Source organism: Wolffia australiana, chromosome 10 (assembly GCF_029677425.1).
Source record: "Wolffia australiana isolate 7733 chromosome 10, ASM2967742v1".
Taxonomy (NCBI): domain Eukaryota; kingdom Viridiplantae; phylum Streptophyta; class Magnoliopsida; order Alismatales; family Araceae; genus Wolffia; species Wolffia australiana.
The window spans coordinates 15501421-15522760 of record NC_135844.1 but is presented as its reverse complement, the minus strand read 5'-3'; the positions used below and the strand labels follow the sequence as shown (position 1 = coordinate 15522760).

General features: G+C 41.0%; 1 protein-coding gene and 1 pseudogene across 4 annotated transcripts in view; both read left to right on the top strand.

Moving 5' to 3' along the window:
- Positions 1 to 7721, top strand: part of LOC144708379 (AMP-dependent synthetase and ligase family protein) — a 55214-nt gene extending 47493 nt beyond the window's left edge. For 3 of the 4 annotated variants that reach the window (XM_078581647.1, XM_078581648.1, XM_078581646.1), the window contains exons 12-18: positions 4498 to 4557; positions 5018 to 5102; positions 5223 to 5287; positions 5643 to 5702; positions 5772 to 5816; positions 5903 to 6012; positions 6795 to 7721. In XM_078581647.1, coding sequence (XP_078437773.1) covers positions 4498 to 4557; positions 5018 to 5102; positions 5223 to 5287; positions 5643 to 5702; positions 5772 to 5816; positions 5903 to 6012; positions 6795 to 7056 — 687 coding nt within the window. In that variant the 3' untranslated portion in view covers positions 7057 to 7721. The remainder of the gene's footprint in view (positions 1 to 4497; positions 4558 to 5017; positions 5103 to 5222; positions 5288 to 5642; positions 5703 to 5771; positions 5817 to 5902; positions 6013 to 6794) is intronic. The other variant, XM_078581649.1, reaches the window with a different exon arrangement.
- Positions 7722 to 16111: 8390 nt separating this feature from the next.
- Positions 16112 to 20172, top strand: LOC144708305 (ubiquitin carboxyl-terminal hydrolase 5 pseudogene; annotated as a pseudogene).
- Positions 20173 to 21340: the final 1168 nt, after the last annotated feature.

Genomic DNA, 21340 nt, shown 5'->3' with positions numbered 1-21340 from the left:
CTTTGGTCAAGAGATCAGCCAACTGTTACTTAGTGTTGATATAAACAATCTTAAGAATCCTGGTTTCTAGCTTTTCTTTGATGAAATGGCAATCAACCTTGGCATGCTTAGTCCGGTCATGTTGAACGGGGTCATGTGCAAGAGTAATGGCAGATTTATTATCACAACAGAAGTGGCTGGGCCCAGTGAGGGAGATATGCCTAATTCATGTAGACTACCCAAATCCAGAGGACTTTAAAGATCACTGGTGTGAGAGCCCTGAATTCAGCCTCCATACTGGATTGGGAAACATGTTGCTTCTTGCTGCGCCATGTAACTAAATTGCCACACAGAAATGAGCATAGTCAGTGGAAGGCGTGCTGTTGACTTGTGATCCAGTATAATTAGAATGATTCTAAACAGAGGCCAAGCCCAATTATCCCCTTCAAGTATAGAGCACTCGATGCAAACCCTGCAAATGAGACAATTGGAGGTGACCTGTTTCATCTAGTAAATATCCTTATGCTGAGAGTGAATGATATCGTCAGATGAATGGGACACCTCGATGCCCTGGAAATATTTGAGGGGGCCAAAGCTCTTAATATCAGACTGGGAATGAAGCTGTTGACCAAATTTTGTGATTCCAGAGCCATTCTGAGTGATTACATTGTCGCCTATGTAGACAACTAGGATGGCCATATTCTCAGGTATGTATGTTGATAGAAGAGAGTATGTGATGCCTGACGTCGTCTAGGACGTTGTCCGGTCGATACCGAGGACGATGGTTTGGTACCTAGATAGTGATGTTAGACATCGACGGTGTCGTCGTCTGACTGGTAGATAAACCCTAAGGGGTATATGTAACTACGATGCGAGATGGATGCGTCCTACGTTTCGTACTTGTAGGCTCTGACTTGAGGGAGATGCCGAGCTCCGTGCTCCGAAGGGGTCGCCGGGTGGCGGCGACGGTGGCCTCTCGGATCTCGTCGGAGGGAACGATGACGTCGACGGGCCGAAGGGAATCAATCCGTAGGGCTCGCACATAACGGATGGACTCGTCCGTACCGGTAAGATGCTCACTTGCGTTCATAGTTTTCTCTCAATTCTTTCCTCTCTCACCTACTTAGCCCGCCCGAGGTGGAATCAAGAAGAAAGTACACTGCAAAAGGTAAAATAACAAGTGACAGAGAGAGGACGTACCTAGTCGTCGGGCGGCTTGTCGTGCGGGTTGTTCGTCGATACAGCAATCAAAGCGGCTGTGGTGGAGAGGAGCCGGAGAGCGTCGGCAGCTCGACTGGCGGTGCGGCGTAGGAGCTATAACGGAGGGTCAGAGGAGAGGAGCCAAACGGTTAGAAGCGTGAAGAGTCGGCGGGGACAAATGACTGAAGCTCAACAGCTACTGCTGTGTCAGCGATTGGCCGGAGCGGTTTGGGCAATTGTTCGTCGGTGACGTTATCGTCATGGGACGGTAGTCGTCGTGGGTGCACACGTCGTCTAGTATTCCACGAATATCCCACCATAGCGCAGGCCATCAGACGGTTCCCGCTGAATTCCCAGTCCAACAGGTGCCGGTGGCGACCGCGTGATTGTTCGTGGCACCGGAGGATGGCCTGTTGCCGGCAGAGACGCCCACGTGTCGGAGGTCCCGTTGTCCCGGGAACGGATCTGCTCCGGTCAGCGGGCATCCACACAATCACTACCTGGACGTTGCCTAGAGGGTCTTGTGTCAGCAGGCACAGGCTTAGACTCACGTTGACCTCGTTCTCGCCATGCACGGTCGAAGCTATGGTTGGTCGTTGCCCTCGGGTAGATCCCACGGGGTGCTGAGCGGTCGGAGTGACCACCGCATGGTTGGAGCGATGAACGGCCGTCGACCTCGATTAGATTCCACAGGGTGGTGAATGGTCGGAGTGACCACCGCACGGGTGGATCGACCCGCCGTGCACGGTCGGGCAAATGTTTTGGTCAGCTACTCTTCCCCCGGGAGCCCGATTGGAGCTGCCGGAGTCACGGCGGTGCCAACGTCTTCTTCGATCGGTCGACGCCTGGGCGACTAGCAACGAAGGGAAAGACCAATTGGTCAGACTTTTCTGCCCACAGGAATCCCAATGGGATCACTTATCGTAGGTTCCATGTCAGGGGGACAATTCCCTCGCACCGCGTCAAGGGAGAGTGCGTGACGGGCGTACCCGTTGACTGTCGCGGGTGCAGGAAAAAAGGGCGCGGCCGAATCCTTACACGGCGGGGTCTTCTTTCCTCACGACGGGGGAACCGTGGATGAAGTCTGGGAAGGGGCGGGGAAGATGGTCAGGTCTCCCTTACTCCTTCAGGATGCTCCTTCCCGTGGATGCTTCACAGTTCTTCCTCTCCTCCCCCTCCTTTCTTCTCTCTCGAGTGGGTGAGACCAAGAAACTCACAACATAATTCTTACTTCAAAATTCTCTGGTCTAACCTTCTTCGGGCGCCCAGTTTTCCCTTATAAAGGGAAGTCAATTGGGCCGCCTAATGGGTCAACAAGAGAGTGGGGGAGGGAGTATTGGTCCATTTAGGGTGCCGTTATATAATGGGCCCCCATTACAAAATAAAGGGGAATTAAGCATAAAAAGAAAGGGGAAAAAGAAAAGGGAGGGGGTCCAAATGACTAAGGACCCCTCCCCATAATGACGAAGACACAAAACACAGATAAAACAACGGACACGAGTTCGACGACAGCGACTAGATGAAGGGGTGAAAGAAAATCAAAACACGATAAATGAGCATACTTCACCCAGGCTATTGGCGCCGGTAGTCTTCGTTGGCGCCATGGTGTGCCAGTCGACAGGACGCAACGGCGGGCTGTCAACAACGGTGATGGCGGCTCGGATGATGGCTTCGACGGGTCCAGATGGTGTGCGCCGTCAGTATGATCACCATTGCATTTGAGATAGTTGAGTTCTCGCATGGATTGAGTAACTTTCTCAAACTAGGCTCCGTGAGATTGTTTCAGACCATATTGTGCATTTCTCAAATGAAAACTTCTCCTGTGGATATGTCATATTCAGGAGATGACTTCTTATAAACTTCCCCGTTTACGTCACCATGTAAAAAGGCATTTCTGATGTCAACTGATAGAGTTCCCTATATTGATTCGCTGCTAAGGAGATGAGAATTTTTTTCATCATGTCTACGGCATCAAAAGTTTCCACTTAGTCAATGTCATACTTTTGGTTGTATCCTTGGGCAACGTGTCTAGCTTTGTATATTTCAAGTAAACCATTTTCCGTATACTTCACAATATAAACCCATCACCATCCAATAGGATTCTTCCAAGCATGGAGAGACATTATGTCCCAGGTGTTATTGGCATAAAGGGGGGCCATTTTAGTAGATGACTGGTCAACAGAGGAAGAACATACCTGAATCAAAATATAATGTTTAGGATGTGGAGGGAGTAATTCTTTAATTGAATGACCCAGTTCCTTGCACCTTACCTCTTGAGTTCCTTAGAATCAGATCACTTCATGTCACCTCTATCCAGTGCAGCACCAACAGAAACGAGCAGAAACAGAAAGAGAAAGGCCGGTCTGCTGCGTTGAGCCACAATATAGTGTTCTAAGCCCCTCACAATGGCGAGCATGGTTGTTTTGTGAAATTTGTGCATCACTGGCAGGCCAAGATCAGGGAGGCATCGGCAAAGATTTAGTGGTGTTTAAGGGCAGTCTGTATGTTTTGGTAAAGCCAAGAAGTAGAGTTTCAGTGCAGGCAATCGTTGCAGGGCAGCGGCGGCATGTTTCTGTGACATTTACAGCAGGCTGAGTGTTCCGATAAAGTCAAGATGAAAAGAATGTCACTGTTGTCTTTAGGGCAGATCTAAGATTCTTGCAAAGCCAAGTTGCCGTATGGTGATTACGGGATGGCAGCAGTGTTGTCTTTGAGCTCAGAAATCAAGCACACGTTTTCAGTGGAGCTTTCCAGGCTCTGATACCCTGTCAAGCGTCAGGCGAGATGAAAAGAGATGGTAAAACAGGCAGAGGCACTTAGACTGAATAAGAAAAAGATCAATCGTATTACTGATAAAGAGAAAAATAAATGCAGTCTTGAATACAACATTTAGCCATAACAGTTATATTTGCCTAAACAACATGTAGCCCTGTACGACTGATAACAACACATATTTTAATTTCTTTCTCTTTCAATCGTCCCACTATTTGTGTTCTCGCAGAATTAGAATGTTCATTTGACCTTAGGAGGATGTTTCATAGAAATTTGGAAACATCTATCTTGCATTTCCATTGCCGCAAGAAAGACCCATCTCAGAGTCTTTTGAATAATTGTATGATTCTTTTCTCCTGGTAGGTAGGAGGAATATCAAATAACATACATCCTTTTTGTTGATTTTGATAAAACTCTTATAGTTGTAACTCAATAATTTCCCTAATGCAGTCAAACATTTTTGGCTGTGATTTGTACTGAAAATATGGATAACTTTCCTTTCACCAGGAATTTAGCTATGATAAACTTAACATATTTATCTGGCAGGCTAAGAATTTGATATATCTGGCATCCACGAGTGGAAGGGTCACTGCAGTATTAGCGGAGGTATGATTCTTAATCAATGGTGTATAGAACCGTCAACATAGAAACTTATTTTAAACTGATGGACCATAAAATGTATTTATGCATGCATCTTCTGTATGCAGTACATGGTGACTTTGTCATTATATGCTAAATACTGGTTCTGATTTTTTCTGCCTATACCGCCTGAAGCATGGGAGAAGGTTGAGTGGGAGAATGACTATCTTAATAACTTGGGATTATAAATCCCTGTTTCTTTAATGCTAGCGGTATTCAGCCTGTTTTGTAGACCACCAATAGTGAAGCCCATTATGAAGATGGAAAATAATTACGCAGGATAAAAGGTTATAATAATGTAGAGAGTAGGAATATCTCATGTCTTAACAGTGGCCAATTGACATAATTATCCCAAACAAGAAAAACAGAATATTTGATGCGGCAGTTTTTCAGATCATCTTCATTTTATGCATTTTCAATTGTGCAGCCTCCTACATTTAAAGTTTTATGGGTGTACGAGTCTGGGGCGCCAGTCTTTGGTTCCCCGTCCTTAGATTCCTCCACGGGTAATGGTGAGCCTACCATCCATTTTTCTCTTTATCATTTCCCTGTGATAGCTTTCTTCTGTTTCTTTTCGTGCCATCTGATGATCGTTGATAAGATGTAATGGTGTCAAGATTGACTTCTTGCAGTTATTTGTTGTGGCGTGGATGGACGTGTGGTTTCATTAAATTCTGCTGGATCTGTGGTTTGGCAGGTATATTCCTCCTTTTTCCCTCCTCTAGGATGTTCAAATTATCAGACCAGTGCTTGGGTTAATAAGATGATGGCATCCTCTTACCTGGGTATTTCTGTCATTTACATAACTTGGAAGAAAAGAAAGAGAATGATAGAACGGAACAATTGAAGATTAACAATGGTTACATGCAATGGTTGATTATCACAATTTCCAGTAAACCATTGTCTTGGTCAAGGTCATCATAAAACGCCGGTGCTGAGATCAATTTGTAGAGATTAAAAGAAGGGGGAGGTGGACTAAAGCTGTTGAGCATATTTTCATCTTCTTTAACCGAGTCTCTGATTGATCTTCTTCATGGATGATAAATTGGCAGGCAATTACTGGTGGTCCAATATTTGCTGGGGCCTGCATATCTCGAGCCCTTCCGTGTCAGGTTTGCTGACGGTCATCTCTTTTTTTCTCGGAACATTGATCGAATTCTCATAACTCTAGTCATGTGCAGGTGCTTGTGTGTTCAAGGGATGGTGGTGTCTACTCCTTCCAATCTGTAAGCTGCCAAACTGTGGTTAACTTACGTGAAGTTATGGTTGTGAGAGATGAAAGGTTCATCTTGGGATGAAATTTTGGTCGCAGAACAGTGGAGAGCTTTTGTGGGAGCACCAGCTGGAAGATCCGATCACCTCCTCAGCTTATGTTGATGAGCAAGTCCAGCTGGTAACGGGGACTTCCAATCGTGCCCAAAGGTAAATTATCTTCTACTTCTTCCTTAATCTCTCTTCTTCATTAATCTTTCTTTCTTAAACTTCTGCTTCTATTCTTCTTCACCAATCTCTCCTTTTAAAACCTCTTCTTCTGCGTCTTCACCGATCTCTCCTTTTTCTACATCTGCTTCTGCTTCGTCTTGGCCAATCTCTCCTTTTTCAAACTCTGTTTCTGCTTCTTCTCCTATCTCTCCTTTTTCAACCTCTTCTCTTGCTTCATCTCTGATCTCTCCTTTTCCAACCCCTGCTTTTGCTTCATCACAAATCTCTCTTTTTTCAACCTCTGCTCTTGCTTCTTGTCCCATCTTTCCTTTTCCTCTTCTCTAATCTCTCCCGTTTTAACCTCTACTTGTGATTCTTCTTCTTATTTTTCTTTTTTTTTCTCCAATCTCTCGATCTCCAACCTCTGCTTCTACCTTTTTCTTGCTTCCATGATCATTACCATCTTCTTCTCTTCAACCTTCTTAGTCATCATCGCATTCTTCTTCTTCTGCTGCTGCTCTTTCTAACCTTTTTTTCTTCGGCTTCTAGCTTCTTTTTTTTCTTCGTCATCTTGTTTCTCATCTTTTTTCTTCTTCTTCCTCTCTGTCTCTATCTAGCTTCCTTTTCTCTTTCTTGCTTGGCTTTCTTCTTCTTTGTTTTATAGCATCATCTTTCTCCCCTACTAAATCTAGCTCTTTCTTCTTCTTCTTCTTCTTCTTCTTCTTCCTCGTCGTCGTATTTTTCTTGCTATTTATTTACTTCAACCTCTGGTTCTTCTATAGGCTGGTTTGTGCCTGCGGGAGCTCTGGGAGAATCCGACTGCTAAAGGTTGACGAGGATATGATGAACAGTAGTGAACTGGGAGGCGAACGGGCCGTGGAAGAAGTTGGGGGAGTGGACCTTGACGGAGAGATCTTCTCGTCCCCAGTTATGATCTCCACACGCATCTTTGTCGGTTGCCGGGACGACTACGTACGCTGCATCGAGGCCGTCATCTCAACTGCCACTTCCTCCACATCAAACAATGGTGAATCTTCTGCCTAATCATCCTCACCATCACCGATTCTCTCTCTCTATCCCTCTATTGCTTGCTCTTTTATCTGATCCATCCATCCATTCCATCCATCTATCTCTCACTCATCTGTCCACCTGTCAACCCTCTCTCTATGTCTAAATCACTTTTTCTCTTGCTCCGCATCCATGCACACACCATTATGTGCGTCTTTACATCACTTTGCTGTCACCCATCTATCTCTCTACCTCTCTCCATCCATCTATCCATCCATCCACGAATCAATCTTTCCTCTCTCGCCCATCGGTCTATCAACCTCTTTCTTCCTCGTCTTTTAATTCTTGATTTCTCAATAAAAGTTTCTCCATAGTACACATCCATAAGTTCAGTTATGGTTTCCTATCTTTTCATTTATCTCTTGCTTTCCTCTCTCGTCCCTTGGTCCATCCACGTCTTTCTTCCTCTTCTCTTAATTATCTCTTTCCTCTTTAGCATCTATCCGTAAATCCACTAAGGGCTCCTACATGTTCTCCCTCTCTCTTAGACATCTATTTACCTGAGTTGTGGCCTCAGTCGGCTCGATCCCAATTCGATTGTGCAGTGGAATATCAAATTGATGATAGACGTGAATTCCACAAACATAAATATAACAAAAAAATCACCTTTGCATGATTATAATATTTAATTTATAGTCCCTTTAATGTTCTTGTTTGATGCATTCAGATGTCTATGCTCTAGATGTATCAACTCGATCTTCAGACCATTGGGTCTCCTTGTTCCCTCAAATTGCGATGCTCAAAAATTTATTTTATCGCCATCTAGTCTTGATAATATTAATATTGTGGGAAGAACAAGAGAAGCGAGGGGTGGACGCTCAAGAACATCTCAAATTGGTATCAAAAAAATGGCTGAATTCCTCTGTTTATAGTCAAGAAAATTTTCATAAAATTCCCTACAAAAACTTCATATTCTTTCTCATTTATAAGACCATAAAACAGAACTCCCCAAAATTATAGTATATCAACCAAATCCTAGAAATCTAATTTGTGTGGCCTTCTAGGCCCATGCAGCAGCCTAGTCAATAACTTCAATGGCCCAATAACCTTTATCTGTTGACTTATACCAAGGGCAGATATTTAAGTCACCTTTGTTGACTTTTTTTTACGTTTGAGATAGGACTGATTTGAATCTTGTGTTTAGGACTTATTTGCATAGTGAAAACACCACTCAACAATAATTTTTTTTGGTGTCTCAGATTTAATGTCCACTTAAAAGTATGGAACGACAAATGTCAACAGTCATGTCACTCGTCACAGTGACGGATCTGTGACGCATGTTGTGACGGTGACGTGTGACAAAATTTTGTCTTGTGACGGTGATGGTGACACAGTAACCATGAAGGGTGATGTGGTGGTGATGGATGGTCTTAGTGGTTGACATGACGCCATGGACGTCATGGATGATGCTAGTGACAGAATTTTAAAAGCATTTAAAAAATGCAAAATGGGAAAATAAATTCTCTTTAAAATAATAGGATAAATAGTACGGACAAATGTAAAAAAAAAGTAATTTTAAATATTTAAAATCTCATTAAGGTGTATTATTTTTATGACATAATTGAAAGGAAATAATATTAGTCATATTAAGTATAATATTTTGCCATGATATATAGGAAGTATTATATAAGATCCTATGAACTATAAACATTTTAAATTATGGAAAAAGTAAATTAAAGGGAATGTTTTTTCTCCTTAGAATAATAGGATAAATATTATGGACAAATGTAAAAATTAGTAATTTTAAATATTTAAAAGTTCATTAAGGTGTATTATTTTTATGACATAATTGAAAGGAAATATTACTGGTCATATGAAGTATAATATTTTGCCATGATATATATGAAGTATTACATTAGAGCCTATGAAGTATAGAAAAATTAGCAATAATATTTCCATGATATATAGGGAAAATTAAATTAACAGGAAATCATTTTTTAAATTATGTAGGACTTTAACACATTCTTTACACTTCCTCTCCCTAAACTTGTTTTGTTAACCATTCCACCTCTTCAACCATAAAATTATCCAAATTTAATTTTTTTAATGTAATGATAAACATTCTGATATACTAGTTTTCTTAATTTAATGGAGATTAATCTATTTTAATGGTGCTTATCACATATGTATGGGAAGAAGCAAACTTATGTATGGGAAGAATCAAACTTAAAAATGTGAAATCAGGTTTCATTATTTAATGGAGTTTCATATATTTAATGGAGATTCAACTATTTAATGTAACATTCTGTATAGTAGATTTCATTATTCTGTATAGTAGCTTCCAACTATTTTAATCTAGCTTACCACATATTTGATGGGGAATCTTATGCTTCCTTAATTTTATGGCAATATTGGGAAAACACAGATACCTTGGTACATATTGCCGCGTCCATGCATTAAATTTCTATGTTTAACTATGGGGTTAAAAAATGAAAAATTTAAATCTAGAGAAATGGGATGATAAATTATTCAACTAAATATATTTTTAACAAAGGGATTGTAAATTAATAAAGAAAGCATTTTGTCTAATACTTTAATAAGACTCATGTAGTATTATGAATGATTCTATTCTATTCTGAACGGTTGCATTCTATCCTGCGGAAAAATAGCTGGATGCCAGAATAATAAAAAGCTTAACACTCTTATTTTATAAAATATGAAAAATCAAATAAAATGCAAAATGCAAAGGTCGTCTATAAGTGTATTCACGCTTGTAATAAGGTCACCCGTTTACTTGGGTTAAGAAAAACTTTATTTTTACAAGGACTTCGACTCAGGATACCCTTAAGAAATCTTGACTATAAGCTCATACTTGTAAAAATAAAGTTTTGCTTAACCCGAGTAAACAAGCTCCTCGAGGGCGGCCAGCCTACTATGGGCACCTACAGGGATTAGTGCGTGAGACTGCGATCCACAAAAGCATGGGACTCACCCTAGAACAGGGAATTTTACCTGGGTTCCTGTTTGGTCTTCTAGTGAAGACCAAACGGGTTGGGCGGGGAATTTTACCTGGGTTCAATGGTTGGGAAGCTAAGCTCCTTATAAAGGATTGACCGAGCACCGTCTTCCACTTTTTTGCTTCACCTGTTTTCTCCCTCAAAAAAAGAGTTTGCGATTCTTTCAAGGAAGAATCAATACTATCATATTGGCTCTATAACAGAAAAAGGTCTTTCTTTCATTATTTACAATACCAGTAGACAACGATCTTCTTACTTATTTACCAACGTTTATTTGCCATACCTGCAGACATCGATCTTCTTACTGATTTACGCCTCTACTTGGATGCCTTTGAGAAGCTCCTACATCATCCTTTCTAACTGAAAGCCTTGCTAATTTTGCAAAGGAATGAACTAGAAGGGCAAATATCAATAAATACGAAACATGAAGCATTGTGGTATTTAAGATGATAACTATTACCTCATACTAATTGTCATCGTCAAAGACGCCCCTATCATTATTGCCATCACAAAGTTGAGCACTCTTGGCACGTACCCAGCAATCCATAATGACAAGAAGCTCAATGCTTTCAGTAGCAAGGTGTGCCCTTTTGAATGTGACAACTACATGTCATGCGGAAAACAATGCTCTGCTGGGGTTCTAGTCACACATATAGAAAGAAACTCTTGAGCAACGGTAGCTAGTCGAGGGTTAGTCCCTGCGCCTACGTGTGCCCACCGTCCTAGTGCTATCTCTATGTCCTTCCTCTATATTGCTTGGAGATAAGTTTTCGATTCCCCTTCTAGAGCGAGTACTCGTCGCTCCCTTTCTTTGGTCATGGGGTACGCCATCCACGAGTTCAGTGAGCCAATATTCATCCTCATGGTAATTCATTAGATGCTAGAACTTGGTCCCCATGAAGGGGCATTAGTTGTCAGAAAAATACTACAGCATCATGACTGACACTAGGATCGAGTGATGGCCCCTTGTTGTAAGGGTAAAGAATGGCTGTTTTGTGGTCGCACGGTTCTTTGATACAATTGTCTCATACTTCAATAACTTAGTCTTCATACTCTCACACGCTTGTATGATCGGTGTGACTTGTCCAGCAGGAAACTTTCTTCACGTAGTAAAGATTGTAGACACATCAAACTTTTGTATGACAATATCAATTATCTCATCAATGCCTTCAAAATGCGAAGCACTTCAACGACTCTCATTGTCTTCGAGCCCCTAACATAGTTTGTTTTCCTGTTAAATGGCCCTTGGATGTTGCCCAATTCTGCCAACATTTCCCACTCATCACGGGAGATTCTCATGTCCTTTTCCGTTGTAGACAAGATTTGTAAAGTCATCACTCCAAATATGCGGCTGTCCTCAATCCTAAGGGGAGGTATATTCACTACTACACACAATGACTTCAAGGATGCTTGAACAACCATGTTCAGCACATGAGCATCACATGAGATATGTTGATCCACTGTGAAATAGTCATTCACCTCTCTAAGCTCTTTTGCTAGTAGTGATATCATCCGCACGTCGCTTGACGCATTGTCTGTGGTGATAGCGCCAACCTACATTGAAAAATGGTGAGATTTTTAATAAAGTAATATTTTACAGAATTAAGATTGATTGGGTTGTTGCCGACCTTTGTTCTCAAACCAAAGTCATCCAATGCTTGGAGCAAAATAATGCTCATACTCTCACCATCGTGCTTTCTCACAAGCTCGTGTATTTCAAGCACACATTCACATAGTTCCCATCGGTTGTTAATCCAATGAACCATGATGCCTAGAAGACCACATGAATCCTGAGCAGTCAACGCATCCTTTGTCAATGAGACCTTGGGGACATTTGATAACAAATCTACGAGCCTCCCTTTCATGACACCGCAAAATTTCTGTGTTGCAGCCTTTATTGTCTTTGACCCTGGTCGGCCAACAGTCATCTCAACGGCGTACTTCCACATGATCTTGAACCCCACGTTGTCCACGATGGGCCATGGGGAGTCCGTAACACAAATAAATTGCGCTATAATCTCCTTCATCTTCTCTAGTATCTTCCTCACTACACTGCCCTGCCCATACGCCTAAGAAATTGAACGTTGATCAGTAGGAATGTCCTTCAGTTTATCATGGATTCTAAGTTGATTGAACTCCAAAGGCCTCCCGAATATGTTCGTAGATCCATCTTTACGCCTCTTCAACCTATTCCATAACTGGTCAATTTTTTGGTCACGACACAGTATGCATGCCCCTATGCCTGACCTAAACTCCATGAAATATTTCAATATTTCTTCATTCACTTTACGTTTGGTACGAGATGTCCCAACCAAAGGCAGATGGGTTTTCTGAACATCATCTGCTGATGACTCTCCACCCGAGTCAACACGCAAGTCGCCATGTGGGAATTCCATTTAAGACTATGTAATGCACATTTATGTATTCATATAGGATGAGAAACTAAGAGTTTAGTTAAATAAATATGCATAAAATTATAACACAAAGTAAATTTCAACAACACTTAGGTAAAACAGACAATGCATCAAGGAATTAAATAGGTGAAAGAAAATAGTGCATTGAGAAAATAAGTAGGGGAAAGAGTGAGTGCATAGACATAGATAGAGAGAAGATCATAAATCATGGTCAAATTCTGTTCAGGGTCAAATTATGATCTTAATTTCGCTAAGAGTTCAGCTCTAGTAAGAGTTAAATTCTGATCAGAATTCAACTTTGACCAGAATTACAGAGTTAATCCCGGGAACCTACCCTCTATGGTGAAAACTATGGAGAAAATGATGTGCTGAGAGAGATGATGTGCAAAGAGACAGATAGAGAGTATAAAAATGCAGAGAAAGAGAGATTAATGGAGGGAGAAAATGATGGAGAAAGATGATGTGCAACAAGACAGATAGATAGAGAGTAGAAAATGCAGATAAAGAGAGAAAAATGGAGAGAGAAAATGATGGAGAAAGATGATGTGATGAGAGAGAGATAGAGAGAGTAGAAAATGCAGGTAAAGAGATAAAATTAGAGGGAGAAAATTATGGACAAATATGATTTGTAGAGAGACGGATAAAAAACTTTCTTAAAAAATGGAGATATGAAACATCAAAGAACATAGAAGCATACCTGGCGATGATTAACATGGGATCATTAGTAAAAAACATGATGGAAGATGATGGCACCGAGGTTGGTTCGAATTTCAGAAGGGATAATTAACATTTTTCAGCGTCTTGATATTAACTTATAAATAGCAACTAGGTTCACGAATTATGACTATATATAACCTCTATCTAGAGAGCTTTCCACCTAGTTCGGAAAATGTTTAGTTGAGTTTGGAAAATGCTGTACACTTATTTTATCTGGTGTTGGATTTATAATATGGAGTCATACAAATTAAAACACAAATTTCCGAGTAAGATATTATTTAATTAAAAAAGTTTTTTGCAATTTATTAGCATGTACATAAAAGGTTGTCATTGGTCATAGGAGAAAATGTTGCCTGAAATTTGGAGTTGATTGTCGTACAGCTTAACAACTATTTTCTAGAGAATGTTCTCCTAAGAAACACTTGAGCACCACATAACATGATCATTAGAGAAAAAATACAAACCAGATGATCAGATAGTTTGTGTATAGTGTTATATTCAAAAGAAAAAGACGACGTGAAGGGGAATAAGTAACTAAAAGGATGAGTACTTTTTATTTGTAATTAGAAGTGCTCACAGCAAGGGATCCCTCGCCAGTGGGAGCCTTCTTCACAAAACTTTCTTTATCAAGAATTTTGGATGGGAGATCTTTCTCTGAAAACAACATAGTTATCCATTAATATTGAATTTATGATTTTGAATTTGAAAATAGTATTCAGAAGCATTGTTAACGAAAAAAATACCTAGAGAGAGACACTGCAGAGATACGCTGTAGAGATACACTGCACAAACCAAAATCATAAGTAGTATACATGGGGAGAGCACGGGATTAAATTCTAAGAAAAGATTATACGAGCGGGACGATTTGATAGGATTAAATTCGGATGACACTTCAACAATAGTGAGAAAACAGAAGTGATAAAGGAAGAGTGAGGGAGAATAATAAGGCTGAATGAATGACAGCGTTGAACATCGACTTTGTGTCTTCGTGTCTTCTTCTGCATGTCTTTGTGTCTTCTTTTTGTATAGAACATAAGAACAAACCCTCAGGGATCGAGCATTGAAAAGTCCAACTTTGACAAAAGAACAAACCTTTCATTTTAAAAAACATGTATTTTTGTCGCGTGTGGCTGTGACGCTGTCCGGTGACGAGACGATGACGAGATGATGCTTGCAGTGATGCGTGACAGGAATGTGATGGATATTTTAAAAAACCTGGGACATGTGACAGGAAGAGGACGTGAAGAACTACTCGTCATGTCTCCATCCGTGTCCACTCATCATCCATCCCATCACATCCGGTCCATCACGTCCAGGCCATCACGTCCGAGCCATCACATCCCAGATGTGCCATCCCCTAATTACAACACCATGACATCAATCAGATTGATTGAGAATAGGTATGTTACCATTCATGAAATCATATAAATTCAATGAACTCTTTCCCCATAGAGCACTCGCTATCTTTCTTTAGTATTTCTACATTAATGGCCTATCCTTCTAGATTTACAAAGTCATTCTATATTATCCTTATAATATGAATATTTAGAATGCATGTTTAATGACTTGTGACTTTGTCCCTAGGCTTCCTACCTCCTATTCTGCTAGCGTCCAACCTGTTAGTGGCTAGGGTTTCTAAGAAGAAAAACAAAACAACTAACTTACCTCTACTGTCTTTCCCCATTTATGAAGATATAAGTGGGCCCAAATGTTATTGGGCTTGTTGAGATGGAAAAGAAAAGAGAAAGACAAAAAAATAAAATACAAATAAGCAAAAGGTACATATAGATAAGGAGGGGAGAGTTGTCTACTATTGATACCAGCCCCCCCCTTAAGCTGGTGATTGGATGCTTTGAAGTTCTAATTTGATCACCAATTTCTCAAAGAGTGGCCTCATCAACCCTTTCGCGAGAATATCAGCAAGTTAAGTAGCTGTTTTGACATATTTTATTTGAACATATCCTTTGTCAATCTTCTCTCTGATACATTGCTTGTTCAGCTTAATGTGTGTGGTTTTGGCGTGGATGACAGGGTTATGAGCTGTTTGAATTTCTGCCTTACTGTCAAAAAATATAATTGTGGGCTTACTTGCGAACAATCCAAGCTCTGCAAGGTTATTTCTTATCCAACGAGTTTCACTAATGCCTTTCATTAGTGCTATTGCAGGTAAGTCCAGGAATTTTTGAGAGAAGCTGGCTGCATTAGGGAGCGTAACATCTGGCAAAAAAGTGAGATTTCTTTAGCTTTTCGTGCTGCTAATAGGTTCACATTGTTATTTACTGGTTAAAGTTGCACAATTCTGTGTATCAGTTGCACAATATGTGCAACGGATTCCAAAGTTGAATGATGCAAAAATCTCTCTCTCTATCTCTTATCGTCTTGATTCAAATTCCCTTCTTTGTTCAAACCCCCTTTCTTCCTTCTCTCTACTCCCTTCCCTCTCGTTCTACACTCAATCCTGATCTCTTCTGCTCCCAATCCAGCTACCTTTGAAGATGCTTACACAACCCGGCTATAATGGTATGTTTTATTTACAATTGATGACTTTGGCTAAAAATGTGCCCCTCTCTGGTTGAATGCTGGGTAGTGAGTCCTTTTTATTAAGTTGAATTTCAACGAACTCATATGCGAACACTTTGGATGGTGGGTACAAAGTTTTATATCACATGGAATTCCACGTTAATATTTTTTGAACTTAATAATGCTGGATAATAATGTAACGTATATGTGTTTAATGTTGGAGAGTTTTCATGTGCAGGGGAAATCTTCGTTGGGGAGTTTCTAACTAAAAAATTGATTTTGGGGTTGGAGTGTTCAAAAGTGACTTGGATTTCTTTCTTCAGGTATGATTGGTTTCCTCATGTTAAAAACAATTGAAGCTACTGTCAAGCGGTCAACAGAATTTAATTAAAGGTGCATGTGTCCATAGATGAAAGACTTAAGATGAAGGCGAAGGCAAAGGCGAAGGCGAAGGCGAAGGCGAAGGCGAAGGTGAAGGCGAAGGTGAGGGCGAAGGCGAGGGCGAAGGCGAGGGGCGGCGGCAGGCCGGGCAAGGGTGGAAGCACCGTTTACTTGTTCTGAAGCAGAGCTGATAGAGACAAAGGCTCACTTTATTTATGTAATTCGATGCCGGCCCGTGGGGCTAACCTTGTTATCTCTATAAATAATTGTTCTTTAAAGAAGTCTCCGCTCTCCCCCCAACTAGTCCCACTCAAAATGAGAAAGAGAAATCAGTATTTGATATTATAACATGCGAACATACGGAACATACAGTTATTACAATAATGGTGGTCAAGTTAGTGGGATAAGGAGTCTAGATGTGCTATCTTGGCTCCTCTTCCTTTGGCGACGTAGAGACTTGGTGTCCTCGATCGACGCCGCCAAGCCGACTTTGCATGCTGCCAGCGTTGTCACGACAAAGTTGGGCCTGCAATCGCATAGTTTCTGATGGTTGTCAAATTCTTCTAGACTTTGATTCTCGGCTTGAAAACATGAAAATGTTGAGCCTGTGCAATATGTTAATAAAGGGTTAGACCGTAATGTAAAAAAAACCGGGCAATTATATTGAAATTAGGAATTATCTATCATTTATAAAGATCGGAACGCTTGCAGATTTAACCGAGAGATGGTGGAGTCGAAAACCGACGGCATGTAGGAGAGGAATGTGGCGTACTGCAGGCACATTTAAAGTGAAAGACAGTGAGGGAAAAAACTGCAAGAAATATGTACACTCCAAGAGAAACCTAAGATTAAGTTTTCTGTTTCCTAATATAAAATTGCTTGAAAATGACGAACCGCAAAGAAGTCCACAATTTTATCGAAACGAAAATAAACTTAGCGTTTAGGACAAATATATCATCTGAAATCTGACATTTCGATGATCGCGCATGTCAAAAGACCGTCATCGCCGTAAACATATATATGAGCAAGTGAAGGCGAAAATCTGTGAAAATTATGAGCATTGCAATAAAAACCCAAGATTTGGCTAGCTGTTTCCCAATACAAAATTTCTTGAAACGACGAATCACACAGAACTCCAAGTTTTTCACAGCATTTATGAAATAAGATGGACGAAGAAATAGAAGAATAACAAACAGTACCTGCGTAATAGGTGATGACGGAGTTGACTAGTAGACAATCATACTCTTGGACACTGACATTTCAATGTCCTCCTCTCTCTTTGGAACTCTATAGAAACTGAGGATTATTTCGTCGGTGCTTGACCACCGCGAAAACAAAGAAACCTAATGAATTTCAGGTGCTTGGAACTCTTCTGACCAAAGGGGCATTTGGCATACTCGGCACACTTCTCACGTGCTTGCTCGAGTGTGTCAAAGACGTCTCCAACAGATACTGCCTGAGTTTCTACCGAAGCCAAAATCAAGTCTCTATTGCTGTTCAAACTTCTTGGAACACCACTGGATGATGCAGGCCAAACGGAACAACGTTGATCCATGTTCTATATGTTACAAAACTTCCTGACTATCAATACAGATCATGTAGCATGGCATGGACGGAAATCAGTCACACTGAAACGATTCTTATCAGTGAAAAATAACTTCAAAAAAAAATCATTATTGCTGAACAAGAATAAATATTCGCTAACAGAAAAGAAGATACAGAAAAGGGTACGAAACAGATATTTATAAGCTCAGAAAATAGAATGAAATTAAGATCAGAAAATAGAACGAAATAGCAGGAGGAGAAATATTGATAAGCACCTTCCAATTGCTAATGATATTTTCTCTAATCGCTCTGGTCTATGTCTTTGTTTGGCGCAAAGAACATCATCAAGATTACTTAAACCAGGAAGTAGGAAGTTCAGTGAATAATGGATCTTCCCCATACGGATCTCACTATCTTGAGGGTTCTTTAGCTGCGTACAAGAGGCCGTCAGTCATTGATAACTCGGATCTTATTAATGAGTCCACACCTGAAGTTTCTAATGTGGGAATAGAGCTTCATGACGCACTTGTCGAAGGTCGTGATTATATACTGCTGCCTCAAGGAGTTTGGAAGCAATTATATGGATGGTATGTAGGCGGTCCCATATTAGCACGGAAAGCTATAAGTTCGGGTTCTTAACAACCTGAGCTGGCCATTGAAGTCTACCCTTTGCGTCTTCAATTGCTTATGATGCCAAAGGGGAATCGTGCAGTTATTAGAATCATTAAAAAGGAAACTGTGGGCGAACTTCATAGAAAAGCTTGTGAGACTTTTGATTTATTATCGGAACAGGTCTCCATTTGGGACTATTATGGTCAGCACAAGCATACCCAAATGGACAACATGGATAAAACACTTGACGATTCAAATATACAGATGGACCAAGAGATTCTTGTGGAAGAGTACAACGATGGATCAACACACAGCAGATGCATGAGTTCTATGCAGGATAATGGGTTTGTAGATAAAGATGCCACTCACATGCTTCTAGAGCCCAGTAAGTCAAGCTTATCAGTTGCTGGAGGTTTATCTGCTAGTAAAAATTTCTCGAGAAGCTGCAGTTCAGAGCTACTTCAAGGCCAGTACCTGGCGTCTCCTAGCAGCGACATGGATAATTCCCTGGGAACCAACGGCATGGGAACACGTGGAGCTTCTATTGGTCTTACTGGCTTACTAAATCTTGGCTTACTAAACTATGGGCTCCTGGCCGCACACCTGTTTCTCCTCGGCCATTCGAGACCAAACTTGCTCGGTTTGCACCTCAATTTAGTGGCTATAGTCAGCACGCTTCACAGGAGTTTCTAGCATTTCTTCTTGATGGACTTCACGAGGATCTTAATCGCGTGAAGCATTAGCCGTATATAAAAACTATTGATGTTGATGGGCGATCAGACGAAGAGGTCGCTGATGAGTTCTGGGCAAATCATGTTTCACGCAATGATTCAATTATTGTTGATGTGTGCCAGGGTCAATTCAAGTCAACGCTGGTGTATCCTGTTTGTGATAAGGTCTCAGTTACATTTGATCCATTCATGTACCTGTCGTTGCCGTTACAGTCGGTGCATAGTCGGTCGATGACTGTCACAGTCTTCGCCAGTGATGGAAGTGCACCTCCTACTCTGTGCACTGTGAGTGTGCCTAAACAAGGCCGGTGTAAAGAACTAACTCAAGCTATAAGCACTGCTTGCTCTGTGAAGAATGGAGAAAGGATATTGCTTGCTGAGATACGTGGGCACTTGATACACCATTTCTTGGAAGATCCATTAGTCTTGTTATCCACCATAAAAGATGATGACCATCTTGCTGCTTATAGGCTTCCTAAAAAGACGGCCGATGCTGTTTATCTTCAGTTGATACATCGACATGAAGAGTGGGAATTGGGAAGTGCTACTGGCTCTGTTGTTTGGAGACCCTACGGCACGCCACTTGTCACATCAATCATAAGAAATGATGCAATCACAAGGGGAGATATCCAGTCGATTGTTCAGAAAATGCTGTCGCCGATGGTGCGTTCACAAAAAAATACCACAAAAGTGAAACCAGTATCCGGAACAGAAGGAATAAGACCCAGTGGATCATGCTCAGACTATGCAAGTATGAGTGATTCGTCAAGTGAAGATCACCAGACACCAAGTCCAGAAATTCCTACTAAATTACCTCTCCACATGATTGATGAGAACAATGTTTACATTGATCTGTCAATTGGAGAGGAAAAAATAGTCAGGGCACCTTCTTCTTTGTCTTCTATGCGCATTTTCATTGATTGGTCTCGAAAGGATCTCCAAAACTATGATACATCAGTTCTGGAAAATTTACATGAAGTTCTTAAGTATGGGCCTGTTGCTAAGAAGTCCCGTAGCGAGCCCCTTTCGTTGTATGCATGTCTGGAGGCGTTCCTGAAGGAATAGCCCCTTATCCCCGAAGAAATGTGGTACTGCCAGCGATGCAAAGAACAGAGTCAAGCAAGCAAAAATTTAGATTTGTGGAGACTGCCAGAAGTGTTAGTCATCCATCTGAAGAGATTCTCTTAAAGCAGATCAAACAAGCCACAGCTCTGATTAAGAAATCAAGAAAGAATTTGATATTTTTTTTTGAAAAAAAAATCAAGAAAGAGTTTGATTGCTGATCAACTCCAGCCAGCTTAGCATGTGAATCAGCACGTGACTGATCATTCACACCTGCTGAATGGCACATTCTTCTCTTCTTTTCATGATAGCTTCTAGGGGGAACCTAATTAGTGTTGTCCTGCTCAAAGACCAGTTAGTATCTAATGGGAAATTTTGGTAACTGCCTTTCAATAATATCATCATCATCCCCCATGTAACCTCCTCGTAGTTTGGTAGGTTCTTCCAGTTGACCAATAGTTGTAAACCGTTCCTGTGTGACTTGTATGAAAGTATACATTCTGGATAATTTCCTCAAAAACAAAAAAATTATACATTCTTGATAGACCTCCCTAGTAGGAAGATCCATGGCAATTTCAGAGTCACCAATAGCAGCTTTACATGGTTTGGAAAGCCAATTTATATGCGATGGATCGTATTTTCAAACGAAATTCTCAACGCCGGCGCAGGCAGCTTCTTTAACCTCCCCTTAAAACAAGTGTAAAGCAGAGAATACGCCGGAGCGCATGTTCTACTGAACCAAGTCGAACCGATAATAATAGACAGAAAGAGAACTAAAGAATATGTTCAGTAAGACCAAATGAATTTCCATATGATTTGCAGAGGAAAAAGCATGATAAGGAGGCCTTTTCGTAGAAAATGTGCACGACTCGGTGAAACCAGAATGATATTGAACGATATGGACATCGGCGAAGAGTAATTTTCAGAAATGAGTGTCGTTCACGGAATTAACGTAGACTGATTTTCAATCAAAATACATTCGGATCGAGTTCATACTCACCGATTTCTTCTTCCGTCGCCCTTCGATCCTTCAACCACTGACAAACGAGAGAGATCGTGGAAGCTTTCTTCGTTCCCGCTTTTAAATCAGCAATGAAAGAATTTGCCGAAAACGCACGGAAGAGAGCGCGGAGGGCTCGCCGAAGGGCCGCACGATCCTTCAAGAACTGACGAACTCTATGATCGCCGGAGAGAAGATAAAGTCATAGTTCAACAACTGACGAACTCACCGATTTTGTCTTTGAAAAGGCCTCCTTATTCGTCGCCCTCCGATCCTTCAACAATTGACGAACGAGAGCGCGGAGGGCTCGTTGGAGGGCCG